Source organism: Haliotis rubra, unplaced genomic scaffold (genome assembly GCF_003918875.1).
Source record: "Haliotis rubra isolate DU_JTF1 unplaced genomic scaffold, ASM391887v1 Scf910, whole genome shotgun sequence".
Taxonomy (NCBI): Eukaryota; Metazoa; Mollusca; class Gastropoda; order Lepetellida; family Haliotidae; genus Haliotis; species Haliotis rubra.
Genome location: NW_025767647.1, coordinates 170,775 through 190,240, shown reverse-complemented (window position 1 = coordinate 190,240; position 19,466 = coordinate 170,775). Strand labels below are relative to the sequence as shown.

Sequence of the window (19,466 nt, the reverse complement as noted above, 5' to 3'; positions counted from 1 at the left end):
ACTCTGTAGAGTTTATTAGCTAATATGTTTATAGTGTAACCATAGTACTAAGCTTAAGATTAGATTAGACTTAAGCTAAATGTATATAGCAAAATAAACTCCTTAGAGTTTATTAACTAATATACTTTTATGTTAAAAACATAGTACTGAGCTTAAGTTATGATGAAACTTAAGCTATATATATATAATAACAAACTCCGTCGGTTTTGTTAGCTAATACTTTATAATGTAAACATACTGCTTAAGATATGATGAAAACTTAAGCTAATTGTATAATAAGCGAAAACAACCCTTTAGAGTTTGTTAGCTATGATATAAACCTAGTATTGAGCTTATGAAGGAAAACTTAAGCTACATATATAATAGCAAGAACTCCGTTAGAGTTTGTTAGCTAATACATGTTATAATGTAACCATAAAGCTTAAAATATGATGAAACTTAAGCTTAAATATATAATAGCAAAACCCTCTTTTAGAGTTTTGATAGCTAATATACCTATATGATATAAACATAGTACTGCTTAAGATATGAATAAGCTTAAGTTACATATATAATAGCTAAAACTCTGTAGAGTTTGTTAGCTAATACATGTTATAATATAACCATATTGCTTAGAAATATGATGATACTTAAGCCAAATAGCAAAAACTCTTTAGAGTTTGTTAGCTAATCTACTTATATGATATAAACATAGTACTAAGCTTAAGATATGAATAAGCTTAAGCTACCTATATAATAGCAAAACTCCTTAGAGTTTGTTAGCCAATATATTTTAATAATATGAGTATAGTACTATGCTTAAGGTATAATTAGCTTAAGTTACCTATATAATAGTAAAACTCTGTAGAGTTTGTTAGCTTAATTAACTTAAGCTATGTATAAAATAGCCAAAAACTCTGTAGAGTTTGTTAGCTAATGCATTTATCATGTAACCATAGTATTACTCTTAAGATATGAATAACTTAAGGTAAATATATATAATAACAAACTCTGTAGAGTTGTTAACTTATATATTGTATGATGTAATAATCATAGTACTGTGATGATAAAAGGAACTTAAGTAAATTATATATAGCATGAAGCTATTTAGTATTGTTATAAGATAAGTAAAATCTGTTAGATTGACTTATCTTCTCCGAGGAACTGTCAGCTGTTGTGCGAGGACCATGGGATCGAATTGGTGTATACCTGAGGCGTCTCGGTGGTGATATCTCAGATAATGGTTTGCAACCACCATATCGGTTTCAGAAATAAACCCTCCATTATTTCAATCACATTTGTGTAGAAAAATTGTAGAAGTTAAGCTATAATATCATGAGTATTAAGCTCATGGAGGGTCGGAATAGGTCCATCCGCATATGCACGTAGTATGACAGTTCTGATCCAAATGGAGATATAATACATGAGACTTCACTCTGCGTAAGTTGATGATAGAGAAAATAATCTGTTGCATTTTTTCCTCCTGTTTGGTTTGGTGGAGATAAATTTACAGTGCTCTTGCTGGCCATCTTGATAGAATCATCGTATCATGGGGTCCAAGTATGTCATCCAGGCGTGTTCATAAACCTCACTTGTGAGGTGTTGGAGCACTATATTCATATCCCCAGGTTGGGCGTGTTAGTCGCTTGATGAAATTCAGCTGTAGTCTGAAACGCTGTGGATTTAGATCCACTTGTATCTTTCGTCTAGGTAATTCGCTGCGAAGTCCTTGATGATGTAGGTGCACAACCAGGTGTGTCTGTCCTCGTTGAACTTTATGTAAAATCGCCTGACTGCCGATCCCTCGTCTTAACTTGACAGGGGAGGTCTCTAACTTGAAGAAAGGCAGTCTAATCATGAATGTTCAGGTTAACTGGACTGTAATGAGGCTTGCTCGTTCACTGATATATAGTTGTCACTTGTGACGTAAGTCTTGAACTGTGAATAGAGATCGACCTCTGTGTAGGTCGCTTGTCCCTCGCGTCCAATCAGAACAAGGCATTTTGATTCTGTATAATACCAGCTGTGATGTCACCGGTGTAGCGGAAAAAACCCACCTTGAATAAATTCTTGTCGCCGTTGATATTAGCATAAACGTCGGTCTTCACCGTAGCTTCCGAAGTTATCCGAAAGTGACCACGTGTTTCGAGGGTTAATGGTAACCCAGCGAAACCTCCCGCCGAAATATCTCGCTCTGTAATTTTATGCTGGGTAGGTTATTTTCCTGGTTGTCGAAAGTAATTTCAGTTTTGAATATAATTCCGACTTCCTTATATATAGGGTATAAATAACTTGCAAGTTGTGAGCTTGTAGACTGTATACATGAATGTATCGTCCATAATTGTAGAATTAACGTTGAACTTGTTGTACATATTTCTTCTCAGAAACTTTGACGATTAAGAGTTATACTCGCTGTAACAAGGCTGCTGTTCAATTTCGATATTGAATTGTCTGCAGATATGCGTAATGGTCACGCATGTAGATAATCGTGATCGTCGTCGAGGGATTGTATATTAGCAATTTATACCGGAATAGTTGATTTCTGTGAAGATCTATGAAATGTCGTTGACTAATAATACAGCGGCGTTCTGTGTTGTAAATAGCCTGAGCAATTATCTTCGCGTAGGCTTATAGATCGGCATCTGGCATACAGTTGATAATCAACTTATCGCGGCGTCTTGAACGGACTGACGAGTAGCTATATATGACGAGTGGCTAGTATATGGAAACCTTGGAGGAGACTTCCTCGGTGAACGCCGGAGACTTCGGCGAAGTTCTCGGTATCCCTTCTAGATCTTCTGGGTGAAGTAGACTTGAGTTACTTTAGCCTTCGCGACCATCGCGAAGGTGTCGAAGTCAAAACCCGATTAGTATATATATATATATAAATATATATATGAGCTTGCTTCGTGAACAGCCTCTGTGTTTAACAGGATGTGGGATCGTGGCTTGCCTAAAGTAGGGCCGCATGGATCATCTTATCATATTCAGAAGTCGTATTACGAAGTCTGGTGATAAGTGTCTAATTGATCGTTCTAGATCTATTTAGGCCAGCTTAACATACGCCCTCGTCATGGATTCAACAGAACCAATATAATGATTGTAGTTCTTATACTTGATATCGATGATCAACTTGTCTATGGGTTGATCTTCTGGAGACTTGTGAGGGGAGCGTTGATAGTTTCGCTAAGCTCTTGTATAGTCCCTCGATGTCCTTCTAGATGATGATGATCTGGATTCAGGTGTCCTTGGCGCATGCCTTCGCGAAGCTTCCTCTCATCCGTCCGGGAACGACGATATGACCTTCGAAGGCTTCCGTGATGTCTGATGGTCCGAGTCCACATCTAGGGATGAAACCGCCAAAAGGTGATGATCTATCCTGCTCGCCGGTCCTTCGCCCGAAGGCTGTACATCTAGGTTCTTTCCACCTTCGCGAAGGCTGTACATCTAGGTCCTTTCCGCCAGCGGAAGGCCTTCGCGAAGGCTGTACATCTAGGTCCTTCGTCAAGGTGGTCCGTGACTTCCTTCGCGAAGGTGACATCGTCCTGGCTGCTACGTTGACGGGGGGTGCCTCTGGGGTGCTCGGACCCTGCTACCGCAGATATTGGTCCTCCATGATGTTCATAATTTGTCGCATCATGTCTTCTGGGATGGTCTGCGACGAGGTCGTCGGTGCTTTATCTGCGGTGTTAATGGAGGGGTCCACCGGAAAATCGTCCGACATCAGTGTAGAGGCATCAGGCTGCATGGTGATCTCTGCTGATGTCGTTGTAGCTGTCACCGGTCGCTTCTTGTGGCGTCGTCGGGGATGATGATCAGCTGATCATCGTAGAGAGGTCCAGGTCATCGGCTGGAACAATCTCGGGTTGAGAAAGTCCTAGTAGACTTCGTTGATTTTCCTCAGAGGTCGACGCTGCCCTGGGTGTCGCGGCGTCTGCGTTGAGTGTTGGTAATGATGGGACCCTCAGGACGATCATCGCATATCTGCGCTGGTACATCAGGCTGCATGCTGATCTGTGCCGACATCGGTCAATCTTTGATGTACATCCGGTATGATGACCGGCTGATCATCATACAGGCCCAAAACTTCGATGGGAACGGTCTCGGTTGTTGAGATGTAGTAGAAAAAACCCTCTAGTCTTCTGCTGCGCGACGATGGGATGTCTGGGGAAGCAGGATGCTTCTTGAGATGGCGGACTACGCCCCACACCTCTCCACCACTCTAGCGGAACACCACACGGGAGGGGAGTCGACCAACAGCAGTAGACTGGCGAGGGTTCCGTGTATCAGTCATACTAGACTCTGCATACGACCTATCTATCTGCTAAAGCGTGCCAAACGCAAAGTAAATATTAATAAAAGGTAGAATTGGATAAATTAGTACCGCAACTGCAATGTGAATATAATAAACATGGCGCCAGTACATCATATTAAAGGCGGATCAGCAGCAGCATAAAAACGTAATCTGCAATAGTACAGAATTTTCATCAACGTAATCCACTGAAACAAACACGGCGTCCCGTGACTAAACTGTAGAAAAACGACTAAATATCAATATATAATCGTTGAAGGATACTAGCTAAACCTCTATAGATGTCTATACGAGGTAACTAACTAAATATAATTCAAAGGATATAGTGTGTCGGGAGACACAGGCGCTCTCACGTCCAGCTCACTGGGCGAAGAAGGAGAGAGTGAGGCACATGGGTAGAGGTGGCGCCCTCGTTCCCGCGCTTGTGGAAAGGAGGTAACTCGTGGTGAATACTAATTAGTGATTTTAAATTGAAGGGAGCTTCAATTAGGGAGATACAAGTGTTCCACTATGTTCGCAAGAAGAAGAAGACAAGCAAAAAGAGCATGAGTCAGGATAAGGAAAAATTTTACCACTTTGGTGAAACAAACAGAAAATTGACCTATCAAAATTGTGATGTAGCTTTAAACCAAGAGCAAGTAGATCCTTGCACAGCCAAGGGAAGCAATCATTGCTGACAGGATATATGAAGATTTATGATGTAATGCTCTGTCACTGAGCAGTCATTATGATGTTACAGGGCTCGATTTAGGAGATGTTAACCTACTTGCACCAGGCAAGTAAAAACCTAGTTGCACCAGCCAAATTCCAGCTGCACTGCTTTTATTGCAATATGTAATGCAAGAAATATGCTACTGAATGATCCTAAGTTTAGAAGAAAAATGAGCTGACATAATTATGCTTATAGTGTTAGATTTATTGTTGATTAATTTCTCAAAAATTGACTTGCACCTGGTGCAAGTTAAACAAAAATCTAGGTTGCACCTTGTAGTACTGGGTTGCACCAGTGCAAGTAACAAAGCACTAGATCGAGCCCCGTGCTATGTGTATGTCCTAACAGTTGGACAATTGAGAAGAACTGCTTCTTGCATGACTTGCTTCTTGCAAAAACGTGCAGGGCTTGTTTAATAAAATCAGTATGACACCAACACATGATATTAATTCATCTATGCCACTGTGCTCTTGCCATGTATTGATTTTATGTAAACGTTTGGAGTTGTGTGGGTGAATGGAGCATCAGGTTGTATTATCAATTTTGCAGCATATTAAATTGAGACATCAAAAACTGACATCATTCACTGGCATTCCAGTGGAGAATCATTCATATCTCAGAGGGGAATTATATCTGGCCTCCAGACTGCCAGTGAACCTACCAGCAATGACATCCTGATCTAGGTCATTATAGCCAATATATCCTACCAAGTACTAAGGCGTACCACCTGCACTTTGTTTACTTCCATAATCCTATATCACCTGTGTCACATGTTATTTACCCATGGGGCTGTGTAATGCTACAGAATCTGGATCTGATTAACATTGTTTTAATACAGCCAAACAAACTGAGAGCGTGTAAAGATTGTTTCATGATGTCGTCAACAATGTTCAGGTGGGTTGTAAATGACACAAAACAGTGGTCGATAGCATGAGCAAACATCTATATTGTCAGGGTACCACGACACTCTATCAGATGGAACACTCCAATTGTGACATTGTGAATCTTTATCCGTCGGCCCATTGACCGTCCAAATCTCAAGCAATATATAAGGGGTTTGGGCAAAATGACTCAAATTATGCTACTGCAATTTTGCTTGGATAAACAACCTTCCATGTAATACCATTTTTATTAAACGAGGTAATGATTAGGTATCAAACAAGCAAAAGCAAGTTTGAAACTAAATCTTTCACAAGTTTAATAGAAATGGTATTTCACGGAAGCGAGGTTAGTACCGGTATTCTGTTTATTGCTCTCCAACATAAATTGATAGAAACTGTCTATAGAGTGATGACTCTCAGCTTTCCGCGAGTCAAGCAAGATCTACTACCATTGAGACAGAGGCATTAGCATTATGACGTCATAAGACCGGCATCACGCGATGTTATCACACAATGTATAACAACATTGTAGATTTATTAAACAGTGATATCGTCAACGGATGACTAATAAATTCCATTTTGCATATCTCACACAGATGAACAACAACCTAGTTCCCAGCATTTTCATTATGTGTCATTGTGTACTTACATTTGGGTGTCCATCTCGAAGTATCTTGTGGAGAACATGAAGAAATTTCCAGCACACGATGGGGTTTCCCTGAACAGGGAGTTTGGTAGCGACGGTCCAGAACATCCCTCCGCCATTGTCTTGGAAGGTACCAAGGATTGTGTCTTGCACTAGTTAAGGCCATTATTCACAGAGGAAAAATAGTAGGCACTGTCGATTATTTAACTTTTATGCATAAAATTGTGATGACAAATGATTCTCATACCAGATTCCAATAATTTCCACATAAGTTTAATCTTTGCACCTCCGTAGAAGTTGTTACAGATTTATTTGTTTGTATGATTGTAGTTTGCTCTCAGCAATAATCCAGCTATATGATGGCAGTCTGTAAATAATCTAACAGGGAACAGACAATCCAGTGATTGACATCATGACCATCATTCCAAGCCAAGCAGTAACATGATTGGGATATGATGACGTGCCAACCTAGTCAGCGAGAATGACCACCTGATCTCATTGGTCACCTCTTACGACAAGCATGGGTAGCTGAAGATCAATTGTAACACAAAGAAAATGTTCTTGTACAACATGAAGCCAATTTCTGGCGTCCCCTGCCGTGATATCGCTGAAATATTGCTAAAAGCGGCGTAAAATGAAACTCAGTCAGTCAGTCTTGTACAACACTCCTGTGATGGAGATATAAACCTGCACTTTACTGTACATGCACACCTGTCCATGTACAAGACCATTCAACCTTGAAGTCCTGTATCCCTTGCTGATGCTGATGAAACTCAAAATTTGTTAATATTTCCCAGGATAATCAGCACCCTAAAGGAGCATGTGTTGGCCTGGCGATTTAGTTCACTGACAGCACAATAATGGAATAAAGAATTCTGACAGAAACAAATTACTTTTATTAATCTGAAGAGGAGTCACAATTACTTGTGAGATTCAGAACCTCAGGAAAATCTAGGCTTGTTTCATATAGAGCTTGTGCATCAGAAGAACGGCTGGGCAGAATGAAAATATACTGGACAAAATAAGTTAGGGATATTGGTATTTTTATGATGATATTTTAATCAGTGTGTCAATGAATAAATAGATCATTATTCATAATTTCAAAATTTACATATATCCCTAATTATTTTTGTCCAGTATATATGATTCGTGGACTGTGAGACAATTCAAACTGTGTGTGAGGTTCTGACAATATTCCCCACAAAATAAGTGTGAGTGTACAAGAAATATACTGCCATACATTATGGTACAGAACCTTATGAACATGATGATGGTCTGAGAGATTATCCTTGATTACCTGGTACAACAATCCTCATAAGGATGGAAAAGCCACATTAACTCGGTGTGCCTAGTGGCTGCAAGAGTTGTTGGATCTCCAGGGAGTTGAGATTGATAATACAATGTGCCATTTGAGATTGACATCCAATGATCAAGGGAAAAACAAAGCACCTTTGTGCATGTCATCTAGATATTGGCGCTATACCTAATTATACAAATAAATGTCTTCCAATGTTGACAAGTCACACCTCTCATGTCATACAACCCCAATTGGGCCTCCTGTCATCAAATCAGCAGATTTCACCAGATTCACCAACATCTCACGTTCCTTGCCAAAAATCTTTATTTTCCCATTTCCATTCAAAATCAGCTTTAATTGGCAATGAGGTACTGACAAGCAGTGACTAATCATATCATGTGACCATATTGGAGCAGCATGGACAAATCGAGAAACACACTGAGCGACAACCAGTCAATAACATCAATATTGACTTCAGACATATTAGGACAACACTGAAGTAACCTGAACCAACTATTTCCCAATTAACATGCAATTACTATGAACATCCATCATCACAACAATGTATCTACTAGATTCACATCATGATCTTTCCAATGCAGGTACATATTTTTCATTTCAGAAAATATCTTGAAACTGGACCTACCGATCTTTTGGTTTTTGACATATTTCATGCACTGTTACCATGGACCCCCACTGCCGGTCAGAAAATCCATAACCTAAGCCCCGGCTTACCATCCAACTCCCTACTATATACATGCAAAGGTTTATCACAGAAATACAGCGACATGATCGAAAACCGGACAATACACACACATCAAAGAATATTTCGTATTTTAAAGGTCTCATCAGTGTAAAAAACTTTTGTCCATATTTCCGATGTTTGTACGAGGCATACATGCTCTCACATACTCCAAAACAAATTTACCATAAATCTAGTGACCTTATGGTATGATTCTCATATATTGATGTGATGAAAATATGGCAAATTGTTACGAGCCGATGTTGATGTTTTGAGAACCCCACATAAAACCTGTAACCATATCAGATATAACAGCATGTCATCTTACAACCAGACATCAACCTACACACACAGGAACATAGGAATCTCATAAGACCATTCTAAACAGACAAGTTGATAAGTTAATTACTGGGGCTCCCATGCTGTCTGTTAGGGTTGTAATGAAGAGTCTTAGAATAGACATTAATAGGCTGGAACTGTGGTAGAAGGCCAACAGGAAACCATGAGGTCACTGCTTCCATTGTGTTAGACACGTCTGGGGGGACAGAATAGACAAGAGTGGAACTGTGGGAGAAGGCCAAAAGGAAACCATGAGGTCACTGTTGCTGTTGTGTTAGACACATCTGTGGGGACAGAATAGACAAGACTGGAACTGTGGTAGAAGGCCAACAGGAAAACAATGAGGTCACTGTTGCTGTTGTGTTAGACACATCAGAGGGGACAGAATAGACAAGAGTGGAACTGTGGTAGAAGGCCAAAAGGAAAACAATGAGGTCACTGTTGCTGTTGTGTTAGACACATCAGGGGGGACAGAATAGACAAGACTGGAACTGTGGTAGAAGGCCAACAGGAAACCATGAGGTCACTGTTGCTGTTGTGTAAGACACGTCTGTGGGGGACAGAATAGACAAGACTGGAACTGTGGTAGAAGGCCAACAGGAAACCATGAGGTCACTGTTGCTGTTGTGTTAGACACGTCTGTGGGGGACAGAATAGACAAGACTGGACTGACTGACTGACTGAGTTTAGTTTTACGCCGCTTTTAGCAATATTCCAGCAATATCACGGCGGGGGACACCAGAAATGGGCTTAACACATTGTGCCCATGTAGGGCCATCGAAACCGGTCTTCGCGTGACGAGAGGGACCAACGCTTTAACCACTAGGCTACCCCACCAGAGGGGACAGACAAGACTGGAACTGTGGTAGAAGGCCAACAGGAAACCGATGAGGTCACTGTTTCCATTGTGTTAGACACGTCAGGGTGATATTGAAGTCACACAAATAAACAATCAGGAGGGATTCAAACAAACATGCAAAGATTCACCAGTATAATATTAAGAAATCAGATGTTCAAATAAGATCAAAATTAACAATGAAAGTTACAGAGACACCAACAATTCCACAAAGTAACCTAGTGCTAAAACTCCCATCAAGAACTCAACTCAAATAGATAAACATATCCCTAAGACTAATCATTGTGCTAAGGACATTGGGAATAAGGGCCAGCCCTGGTTACAACTCCAATGTCAAAAGTTGAAAACTTCAAAATGTAAGATTTTTCAGCAACGAAGATCAAGGACCCTGAACACGCAAAATTTGTAACAGTATTCATCATAGTTTGCTGAGACTTATTACGGTTAGATTTTGATACATATTCTAATTTCTTAAATAGATGTGTCCACCTTCAATTTTGCAAAATTCAAATAAACAGGAAAAAGGCGTTAGAAGCCTCCTTAGAAGCGTTTAGGACTCACGCCTTTCAAAAGGGAAACTTCACATTTGACACATTTAAAAGCAAGTTCATACCTACGTCATAAATTCTAGTTTTCCATATGAGAGTGACCTCCAAGCAGAGTGTGGTCCACTAAGTGATCAGCAACATTGACCTATGACTTTTGCAGCACCAACATAAATACCTATTCTATGTACTGAACTTTCAGACACCAACAACAATAGTTTGTGTTAGAATATACAATCACACGAAATACTTAATTCTTCTTTGTGATTCAACTCTTAGGGCAGTCCTGTTTCCGAAAAAGGGATACTAAAAATACGGATTCAAATGCAAAGAGTGAATGAGTTTAGTTTTACGCCACACTCAGCAATATTCCAGTTATATGGTGGCAGTCTGTAATTAATCAAGTCTGGACCAGACAATCCAGTGATCAACAGCATGAGCATCAATCTTCGCAACTGGGAACCGATGACATGTGTCAACCCAGTCAGCGAGCCTGACCACCAGATCCTGCTAGTCGCCTCTTACGACAAGCATGGGTTACTGAAGATCAATATTCTTATTCGGACCTTCACGGGTCCAAATGCAAGGACATAAAATGCCCTAATGGTGATTATTTCCTTTGAATATATCAACTTTACACAAAGTTTGCTTTATACCCTATTCTTTGTCAATAATTTTGGTTGGTGTTGATAATATCCCAGAGTTTGCTGATCTATTTTCAGTTTTCACAGTATGAAGGAATAATTGTTTGTCATAACATTTGAGACTTTGAGTTGTCTATAGATCTTAAGATTCCCATTCATCCGCTGATTCTAATATCCCACATCTTATCCCATTGATTCTGTTTGGTACCTTCAATCAAGAATCAATAACTTATGATGACTTTGTAGGTGTAGTTCTTGTTTATAACAGGTACAGCAATACACAGCATTTATTTTGGTGTTTGGGTTAATACTCCACAACATGCTCAAGTAATAGCTGCCACAATGCTGTAGGTATGCAGTATCATAAACAATTACCTGACACCTGACAAACTTATAGACAAATACTGAAAACTGACAAGATATTAGACATTTTCGTGTACTTTTGTGACTGTTTATAAATACGAACACGCAGTAATGTGGGTGTCAAATGAGGGTGGGTGGTATTGAGAATACTGAAACGATTCCCATCAAATGGGTTTACATCCAGGTCAGTAAGCTCAATGCCAGGTCACTTTTAGGTCAAGTGACCCACTACAAGTGAAATGTGAAGGTCCAGGGCCCTTACTCTCGAAACGTTCGTAGCCCTAAGAATTCGTAACTTCGGTCGTAGCCAATGTGTTAAGAATGGGCTTAAGAAGTTCATAGGGCTACGAACGTTTTGAGAATAGCTAGCCAGGTATCAGAACTATGGTGTCAACAAGGACCCATATTTCTCTCACAAATGGCACCTGCATTCCTGTACCAGTCAAGGCTAATGTCAGTTTTATAATGCTTAGACCTATGGGGATAAAATACTGAACTTATAACATAGATATCTAGTCTTTATTAAGTCTGTCGTACAGACCCTGAAATAAATACACCCATTGTAGCGCATACAACTCTAGAATGTGTGGCAAGTCTAGATTACCAGAGTTTCTGAAAATGAAGAAAGTCTATGGGCTCCTTTTTATTGTATTTTATTTTGATTTTAAAACTTCTTTTTTTTCTTCTGTAAAATATGTTCATTTCAGAAACTTACTAAGCTGTTAGTCTAATAGATACAGTACAACCAGAAATTATTGAGAATTTAAAGATTGAATTTTTTAAAACAAATTTTCACTCATTACACACGTATTAAATGTGAATATTAGCAGAACATAACTCCAGATTCAAAGACAGGTGAACAGTTAGTATTTATTCAAGTCACCATGGGCAGCAATGCAGGCTTCAATGCGGCAGGGCATACTACTGATCAAAGAAGTTAGAAAGTCGTGGTCCATGCTGTCCCAATATCGGACCACCTCTTCTTTCATTTCAGCAATATTTCAATTCGTCACATTTTTCTTATTGACGCTTTCCTTCATAAGTCCCCAAACATTTTCTATTGGATTTGGGTCAGGGCTATAGCTTGGCCAATCTAATAATGTCATATTTTGGGTCCAAAACCAGGCCTGTGAATGCTTTGAACGATGTTTTGGGTTGTTGTTCTGCTGGAAAATCCAAAACTTTCCATAGAACACGTGAGCAGATGGAAGTAAATGTCCCTCAAGAATATCTGTGTACCACTCACTGTTCACATTCCCTTCAAATACACAGAGGGGCGTTGCCCCTAACAGTGCACAGATATGCCACCCGAAACGTTAAATTTCGGACTGTACTTTGGACGCTGATACAAAGGTTTTTCACTTTGTTTGGTCCAGAACTTCAGTATTAGGAAACAGCCACACAGAATTTTCATCTGAGAAAATCACATTTTCCAAGTTAAAATTTCCATGCAGCTTGCTGTAAGCACCAGTTCAACCTTCGCTCCTTTTGTTGAGGTTTCATGATCGGGGATGGAATTCCTCGACTTTTCTGCCAACCCATTGCATGCAGCTCAGTTCTAATTGTCTCCTTACAGACAGCCACAGTTCCTCTAGCAATCATATCCAGCCTTAAGTTTTCTAAACTCCTTCATTTGTTTATAGAAACAAGAATACCAAGCCGCCTCCTGTCACCGACAGTCAATTTTCTGGGCCTACCTGCGCCTCCCTGGTGCTCAATGCCATATCCATTTGCAATATTTTCAAAACACGATAAACAGTGGACAAAGGGATGCCTGTTCTACTTGAAATCACTTTAGCTGATCTGATTTCCTTGTTATAATACTCTAAAATAAACTTCCTCTTCTCTAAGTCATCCATACTGAGGATCACTGAAAATGTTGTCTACCAGCATGTAAACAAAGGGGGATAACTCTTCACAAACTAATGAAAAAGGATTAACGGACTTGTCTCTCTTGAATGAAACCAAGCACATGATAGCTGGTCAAGGTTGTTTATACTAGAAATCCAAGTAAACATATTCCTAAAATTCTCAATAATTTCTGGTCATACTATAACTGCACAGACACAGAATACTGACTCTCAGGCAACCAGCCCTTGTTGCATCCAGGCAGGATGACAACAAGTACAATCTTTCATCATCTTTTGGTGTGGCTCATCTGAGAATAGAACCACCAGCCATTACATCCTCTATCAGACCCTCTATCTACTTGACCGCTGAGGTAGTCCTGAAGCAACATAAACAGGCTGATTGCTCTGAACTTTTCACACAGACTCCTCACACATCTGAGAAGCAGGGGTGGAAATAACTTTAAAATTGCTAGTGTACTCCGGTAGAATGGCACATGTAAATTCACTTGCCCTGATAATTTTTCCACTATACCAGCCATTTTCTTGTTGATTTTTGAGATAAACGACATAATTAACATTGGAAAGTCAATTGGACACTGGTACAGTGTGATATACAATTTGCTTGCCCAACAGAAAAAAACACTGGACTTGGACGTTGGGCAATGGGTTATATCCACCCCAGAGAAGCTTTCCGGATCACTGGCAATCTTGGCAACAATCAGGAATCTCTGTTTACCAGTTTGTCTGTGACTATTGCCTTGGGCAAAGAGACCATTTGATTTATCAAATCCGTCAGTATCAATGTGGTCAAGGTACAAATATAGTCTGTACTGACAAGTATATTCAAGGCCTGACCACAAATTACTGGTATCATGACTACAGGAATCAACTCCCACCAATCCACAGCTTTGTGCCCAGCTGATAATGGTTCAACTTTGCCTATGAAGTATTGATCATACGGTTCCATCTCCTGGTTATGTACAATGTTATGCCTACCATGTCATCACTTGTGTTGTGTGGGGGCAAAAGAAATATCAGTCGTTGGCTTTTCTGCAATTGTTACATTTTAAGCAGATCCTTCCACGATAGTAGAATAGTAGCTAGCCTGGGAGTGATATAGCTGGAATATTGCTCAGAGTGGTGTTAAACAAGAATCAATCAACAATGGGTTTACGCTGCTTTTAGCAATATTCCAGCAGTATCAGGGCGGGAAACACCAGAAATCAGCTTCACACACTGTGCCCATGTGGGGATTTGAATCCAGTGTGACGAGAGGACCCTTTAACCACTAGGCTCAGGGGTGGAAATAACCCATTGCGCGAAGCCCGAGTCCAGTGTTTTTTTCATTTGGGCAAGCAAATTTGTATATCACATTGTACTGGTGTCCAGTTGATATTCCAATGTTAATTATGTTGTTTATTTAAAAAATCAACAAGAAAACGGCCAGTATAGTGGATAAATTATCAGGGCAAGTGATCTTACATGGGCCACTGTACCGGAGTACACTAGCAATTTTTCAAGTTATTTCCACCCCTGAGGCTACCCCACCACCCCATCAACAAATTGGAACAATTGTTGTATGAACATAATGGTGACCGGACAAAATCCACCTGGACAAAATCCACCCGGACAAAATCCACCCCAAAATTGCCACCCCAGACAAAATCCACCTCTTCTTAACAAAAATGGACAAAATCCACCCTTCTCAAATTGCTATTGTTAAAAGTTTTAGTGTGTCCTGATCTTTGATCAAGTTGTTTTTCTCAAGCATTGTTTTGATAGCATTTACGTTTTCCTAATTGGCTGTTGTTCGTAGATGTTGTTTCAAACATTAAAGGTTTCTCCATTTGTCACATTTTGATCACTACTTAATCCTCTTTCATGTACCATTAAGTAGTCTCACACTTTGATCATTACGTAATCCCCATAAAGAATTAAGATGTTTTTGCAAGCCTGATTGGCTGTCATCGACTGTCTGAGAAAAGACAATGGTACAGCCATCTACAGGTCTGAAAGAGGTCAGCCCCCTAAGAAAAGAACCAGAACAACCACCAAACGTCTCCAAGAACGCCTTGAAGGTCTGTGCAAGACCTATGCAGCGAAGGACAAGACACTCGAGGACTTTCTCCACAACGTCGGACGTTGTTTGCGTTTTTGAAATGTGGCAAGATGTTTAGTCATAGATATGTCGGAATGTGTGAAAATATATGCTGTTGTCATATTTATATATGTATTGATGCATGAATGAGTCATAAATGTGAAATGTGAAAATGTGCAATTGTCATATATATATATGCAAAAATGTGCTTACAAAATGTGCTTACATATGTATTTTGGTTGTTTTTGTTATCGATTATGAATGACTGATATGAATAAAATTCATTTCTGTGACTAAACATGTCATTAGTTGTTTTTTTCTTAGGGTGGATTTTATTAAGGGTGGATTTTGTCCAAGGTTGCAATTTGGGGGTGGATTTCGTCTGGGTGGATTTTGTCCGGGTGGATTTTGTCCTGGATTCGAACATAATGTACCGCAGAAACAACATATATTTTCTTCACTGATTTTCATGTTGAAGTAAATAGATTATTGCAGGTCTTAATTATCTTGAACAGACTTTCTTATTTAAAAAAACTCCTTAATTAGTTTCTTTCTGAAATAATATCACAAAACATTTCCTCAGCAGCTTTCTTTCAGCTTCATCATTTTCAGCTTGATCATGAGACAAGGTCTTAGGTGGACTGGTCAATCCACATCAATTTCATCATGACAATCAATTCTGATGGCATTTCTGCTACTTTACCTCTTAATGGATGGGTCACTTATCCCTAACAAGCATAGAATATCACACCAAGAGCCTGTGAATCCTCCACATGTCATGCTCAGTCAAAGTAATTCTATCAAAACAAATTAAGAGATTAATCGGTTATGGTCTCACATTACCCCGGCTGCTGTGTGTGACAACGTGTGTCCAGTTCAGACACTGACCACCATCTTGGCTGACACGCCTAATGGAAATAAATCTGGCAACAGGGACATTAGCGACATCACATTTAACATTAAATGGTTTCATTGACCACCTGGTGTTCCGTGCAGACACTGACCATTGTCATTAATATGGAAACTTCTATGCCCAAGCCTATCAGCCAAATCTTGTCATTTGGACATTATATTAGTAGAATGTTGTGTAAGTACAGCCTTTGCAAAAACTACTGACAAAACCTGACTAAGTTTTGCCACCATTTTCCTTTAGGCCCAAAAGAAATAATATGTGTGTCTAGGGTAACATGAAATTATAAAACAGGGTAGTTAGGTAGGGTTTATCTTTTTTTTCTTACATTTTTTTTTTAAAAGCACTCACATATTTTTCATAAAATCACATATTTATGTAATATCAGGAACCACTTTGAAAGAAAAGAGGGAACTGAAGCATCAACAAATTCTAAATTCACCATTTATGAAAAACAAGAGTAAGTGAGCACCCAACATTGGGGAGTACATACTGTTTGAGAGTGACCAAGCCAGTTTAACACAGCCTGGAACAGTATTCCAGTAATATCATAACACCAAAACACTGGAAAAGACAAACAAGTGTGCACTATGCTCAAGAGAATTTACACAAATTTTCAGTGGACAATGCCATTCTGTAATTTCTATGTCAAGATGTTTCGAGGCAGATATGATGTTTGGTGTTTAACGCCACACTCTGCAATATTCAACATATATGACGCCGAGCTGTAAATAATCAAAGTCTGGACCAGACAATCCAGTGATCAACATCATGAGCATCTAATTGGGATAGGATGACATGTGTAAAGTCAGTGAGCCTGACCACCCGATCCTGTTTGTCGCTTCTCACGACAAGCATGGGTTTACTGAAGACTAATTCTAACCCCGATCTGCTCGGGTCAGTCCTGCAATATCATCATGAAAAAGCTTGTGTCCAGAAATCTTTGACAAGCGAACTTTACTATGTTTTCATTATATGAGTATGATCAAATCATCTACGACTAAAGTTGGAAACCTCTCAAACCTGTACATGCTGTTTCATAAAGTAACAACAATATTCAAAAGGATACTTCGAACATGTTTTTCTTTGACTGGGGTTTCTTGACTGTTGATAGCCTTGTTGATTGCCACTGCCTGAAAAATCAAATCATTGATTAAATATCACATTCAAGCATAATTAAAACTTCTGGAAAATAATACATGATCACAAATCGCAACAAGTGAGAGAACACTGTTCTAAGGAAAACAAAGCACTATCCTGACATATCCGTAGAGGGAAAAAAAAGACGGAACAGGAAAATTCAAGTGTTCCTTTAATATTTTCTAGGTTTTATCACCAACTTTGAATAGCACTGTGGTGATGAAAACTGGAAAATAATAAAGGAACGCTTGAATTTTCCTGTGTTCCTTTATTTGTTTCTCTACGTATATCATGGCTGTCTGTAAATGACCAAGTGACTGGACCAGTGAAACCAGTGGTTGATAGTGTTAGCAACAAATCTCCAAGTTGGAAGGAAAAGTGGGTACAATGACCACACATTTCATCAACCTGGCTCTCATTATCTTCTGTTCTAATGCTAGCAGACCTTACATGTGGGAGAATGTAAATACTTTTCCTTTCAAATCAATTTTCTGTCTTCAGCTCATGGAATAAAATAAACAGTATGACATTAGAAAGATCAATTATTTTCTAGTCCACCTGTACACCAGCTGTTGGTTCTCAACAGCAAGACACAGAATTGAACAAAACATCCGCAAGACTTGAAAGACTAACCAGGAACAAAACTCAGCTGAAACAAGATTTAACATAGGCTGTTTGATATTGACTCATTTATGGCAATGAAATCCTTGGTTCAGTCATAGAATAGTGAGACCATTTGTGTCCTCTAAACAATGCTAAAGCTTGGCATCTTTTCAGTGTGATTACACAATGCAATTTTGAAAGTGGTCAAATGTAACGTATGTTATATTTGAGATTACACTTTCTTAGTAAAGTACAGATTCTAGTACTTTTGTTGGGTTGATTCCCATCTGGGATTTGAACCCATACCCTCAGAGTCAGGCACCTAATTGCCAGCACACAAAGTCAGCCACCTAACCCACTCAGCCACCGCCACTTTCACTTAGTCGTCTGGCACTTAAACCCTATTTCACCTCACCTCAAGATAGCAGGTCTAAATGAGGGTATATACCACACACTGGACCAGTGGCTGAAGGCATAGGCTGATAATAGTGATATCAGTCTGCCAGTCTGGATCAAAGAAGCTCATGCTCTCATAAAATATGTCCTCATGACATGTCCAGCTCCTATATCTGGAGAAGCAGTTGTGAAACAGGGACCAGCTGTCTTCCTTGTTACTCCCTGGCAATGACGGCATGTGTTTAACATGTGGGTCAGCCCCAAGCTCCTCAATGAAGCAAGTGACACAGTGAGACTGGAATTTCATGAGTAATATCCCACTCCTATACAATGGAGCATTGGAATTTCTCATCGTAAAACAATGACCCGATTCAAACTCAAGCAGCAACTGTTTCTGTGTTACTACTAATACTAGCAGCTTGTCTACAACACTGACACTAACACAGGTCTACCATCAGTTTAACATTGGAAGTAAAGCTCGTCCAGTCATGAGCAACTGTTTCAGAGTTACTGGTAGCTTCTTTATATCTCGTCAATTCATGACAAACTTGTCATTTCATACAAAACAAGAAGTAATGTTGCAGTTAATGTAGAAACAGACCCTGGCCCGGCTAGCATGCACTTTACTGGGCGCAGCCCTCGCTGCTCCCTTTACGATCCTTAGGGTAAGGGTATGCCACCCTTTACGATCCTTTGGGTTAGGTTTTAGGGTTAGGCACCCTTTACGATCCTTAGGGTTAGGCACCCTTTACGATCCTTAGGGTTAGGGGTTAGGGTTGGGGTTAGGGAACCCCAGCAGCGCTAATTAACTTGAAAATGTGCGCCCGGTAAAGTGCAGTACTCTCCCCTGGCCCACATTATTATCCCTTCTGACCAGTATTCTGCAATGCTAAAGCCCTTGATGAAACAAGTTTCTATTTCCTCACTGGGGCTTATTTTCAATTTAAATGGAATTATTTGTTACTATCAAAATTAAAAATATTTAGACATTAAACATTAGTCGACAGGTAACGTAACTTCTTGACTGAACATATACTAAGATACTGTAAAAAGGCATGTCTCCTTGTTAGTAATATTTGTCAAAAAGGCCACAAAAATCAAATTTTATACTCAAGACAGTGACATAGATTAAGAGTAAGACCTCATTTGATCT

At 39.6% G+C, this 19,466-nt stretch overlaps 1 protein-coding gene across 1 annotated transcript in view; it reads right to left on the bottom strand.

The window, feature by feature from the left end:
- LOC124264157 (huntingtin-interacting protein 1-like) overlaps nt 1–19,466 on the bottom strand; it is a 49,765-nt gene that overhangs the window by 3,693 nt on the left and 26,606 nt on the right. Inside the window, exons 2-3 of the mRNA XM_046698893.1 lie at nt 17,244–17,307; nt 6,534–6,676 (exon numbers count right to left, since the gene is read on the bottom strand). Coding sequence (XP_046554849.1) covers nt 6,534–6,676; nt 17,244–17,307 — 207 coding nt within the window. The remainder of the gene's footprint in view (nt 1–6,533; nt 6,677–17,243; nt 17,308–19,466) is intronic.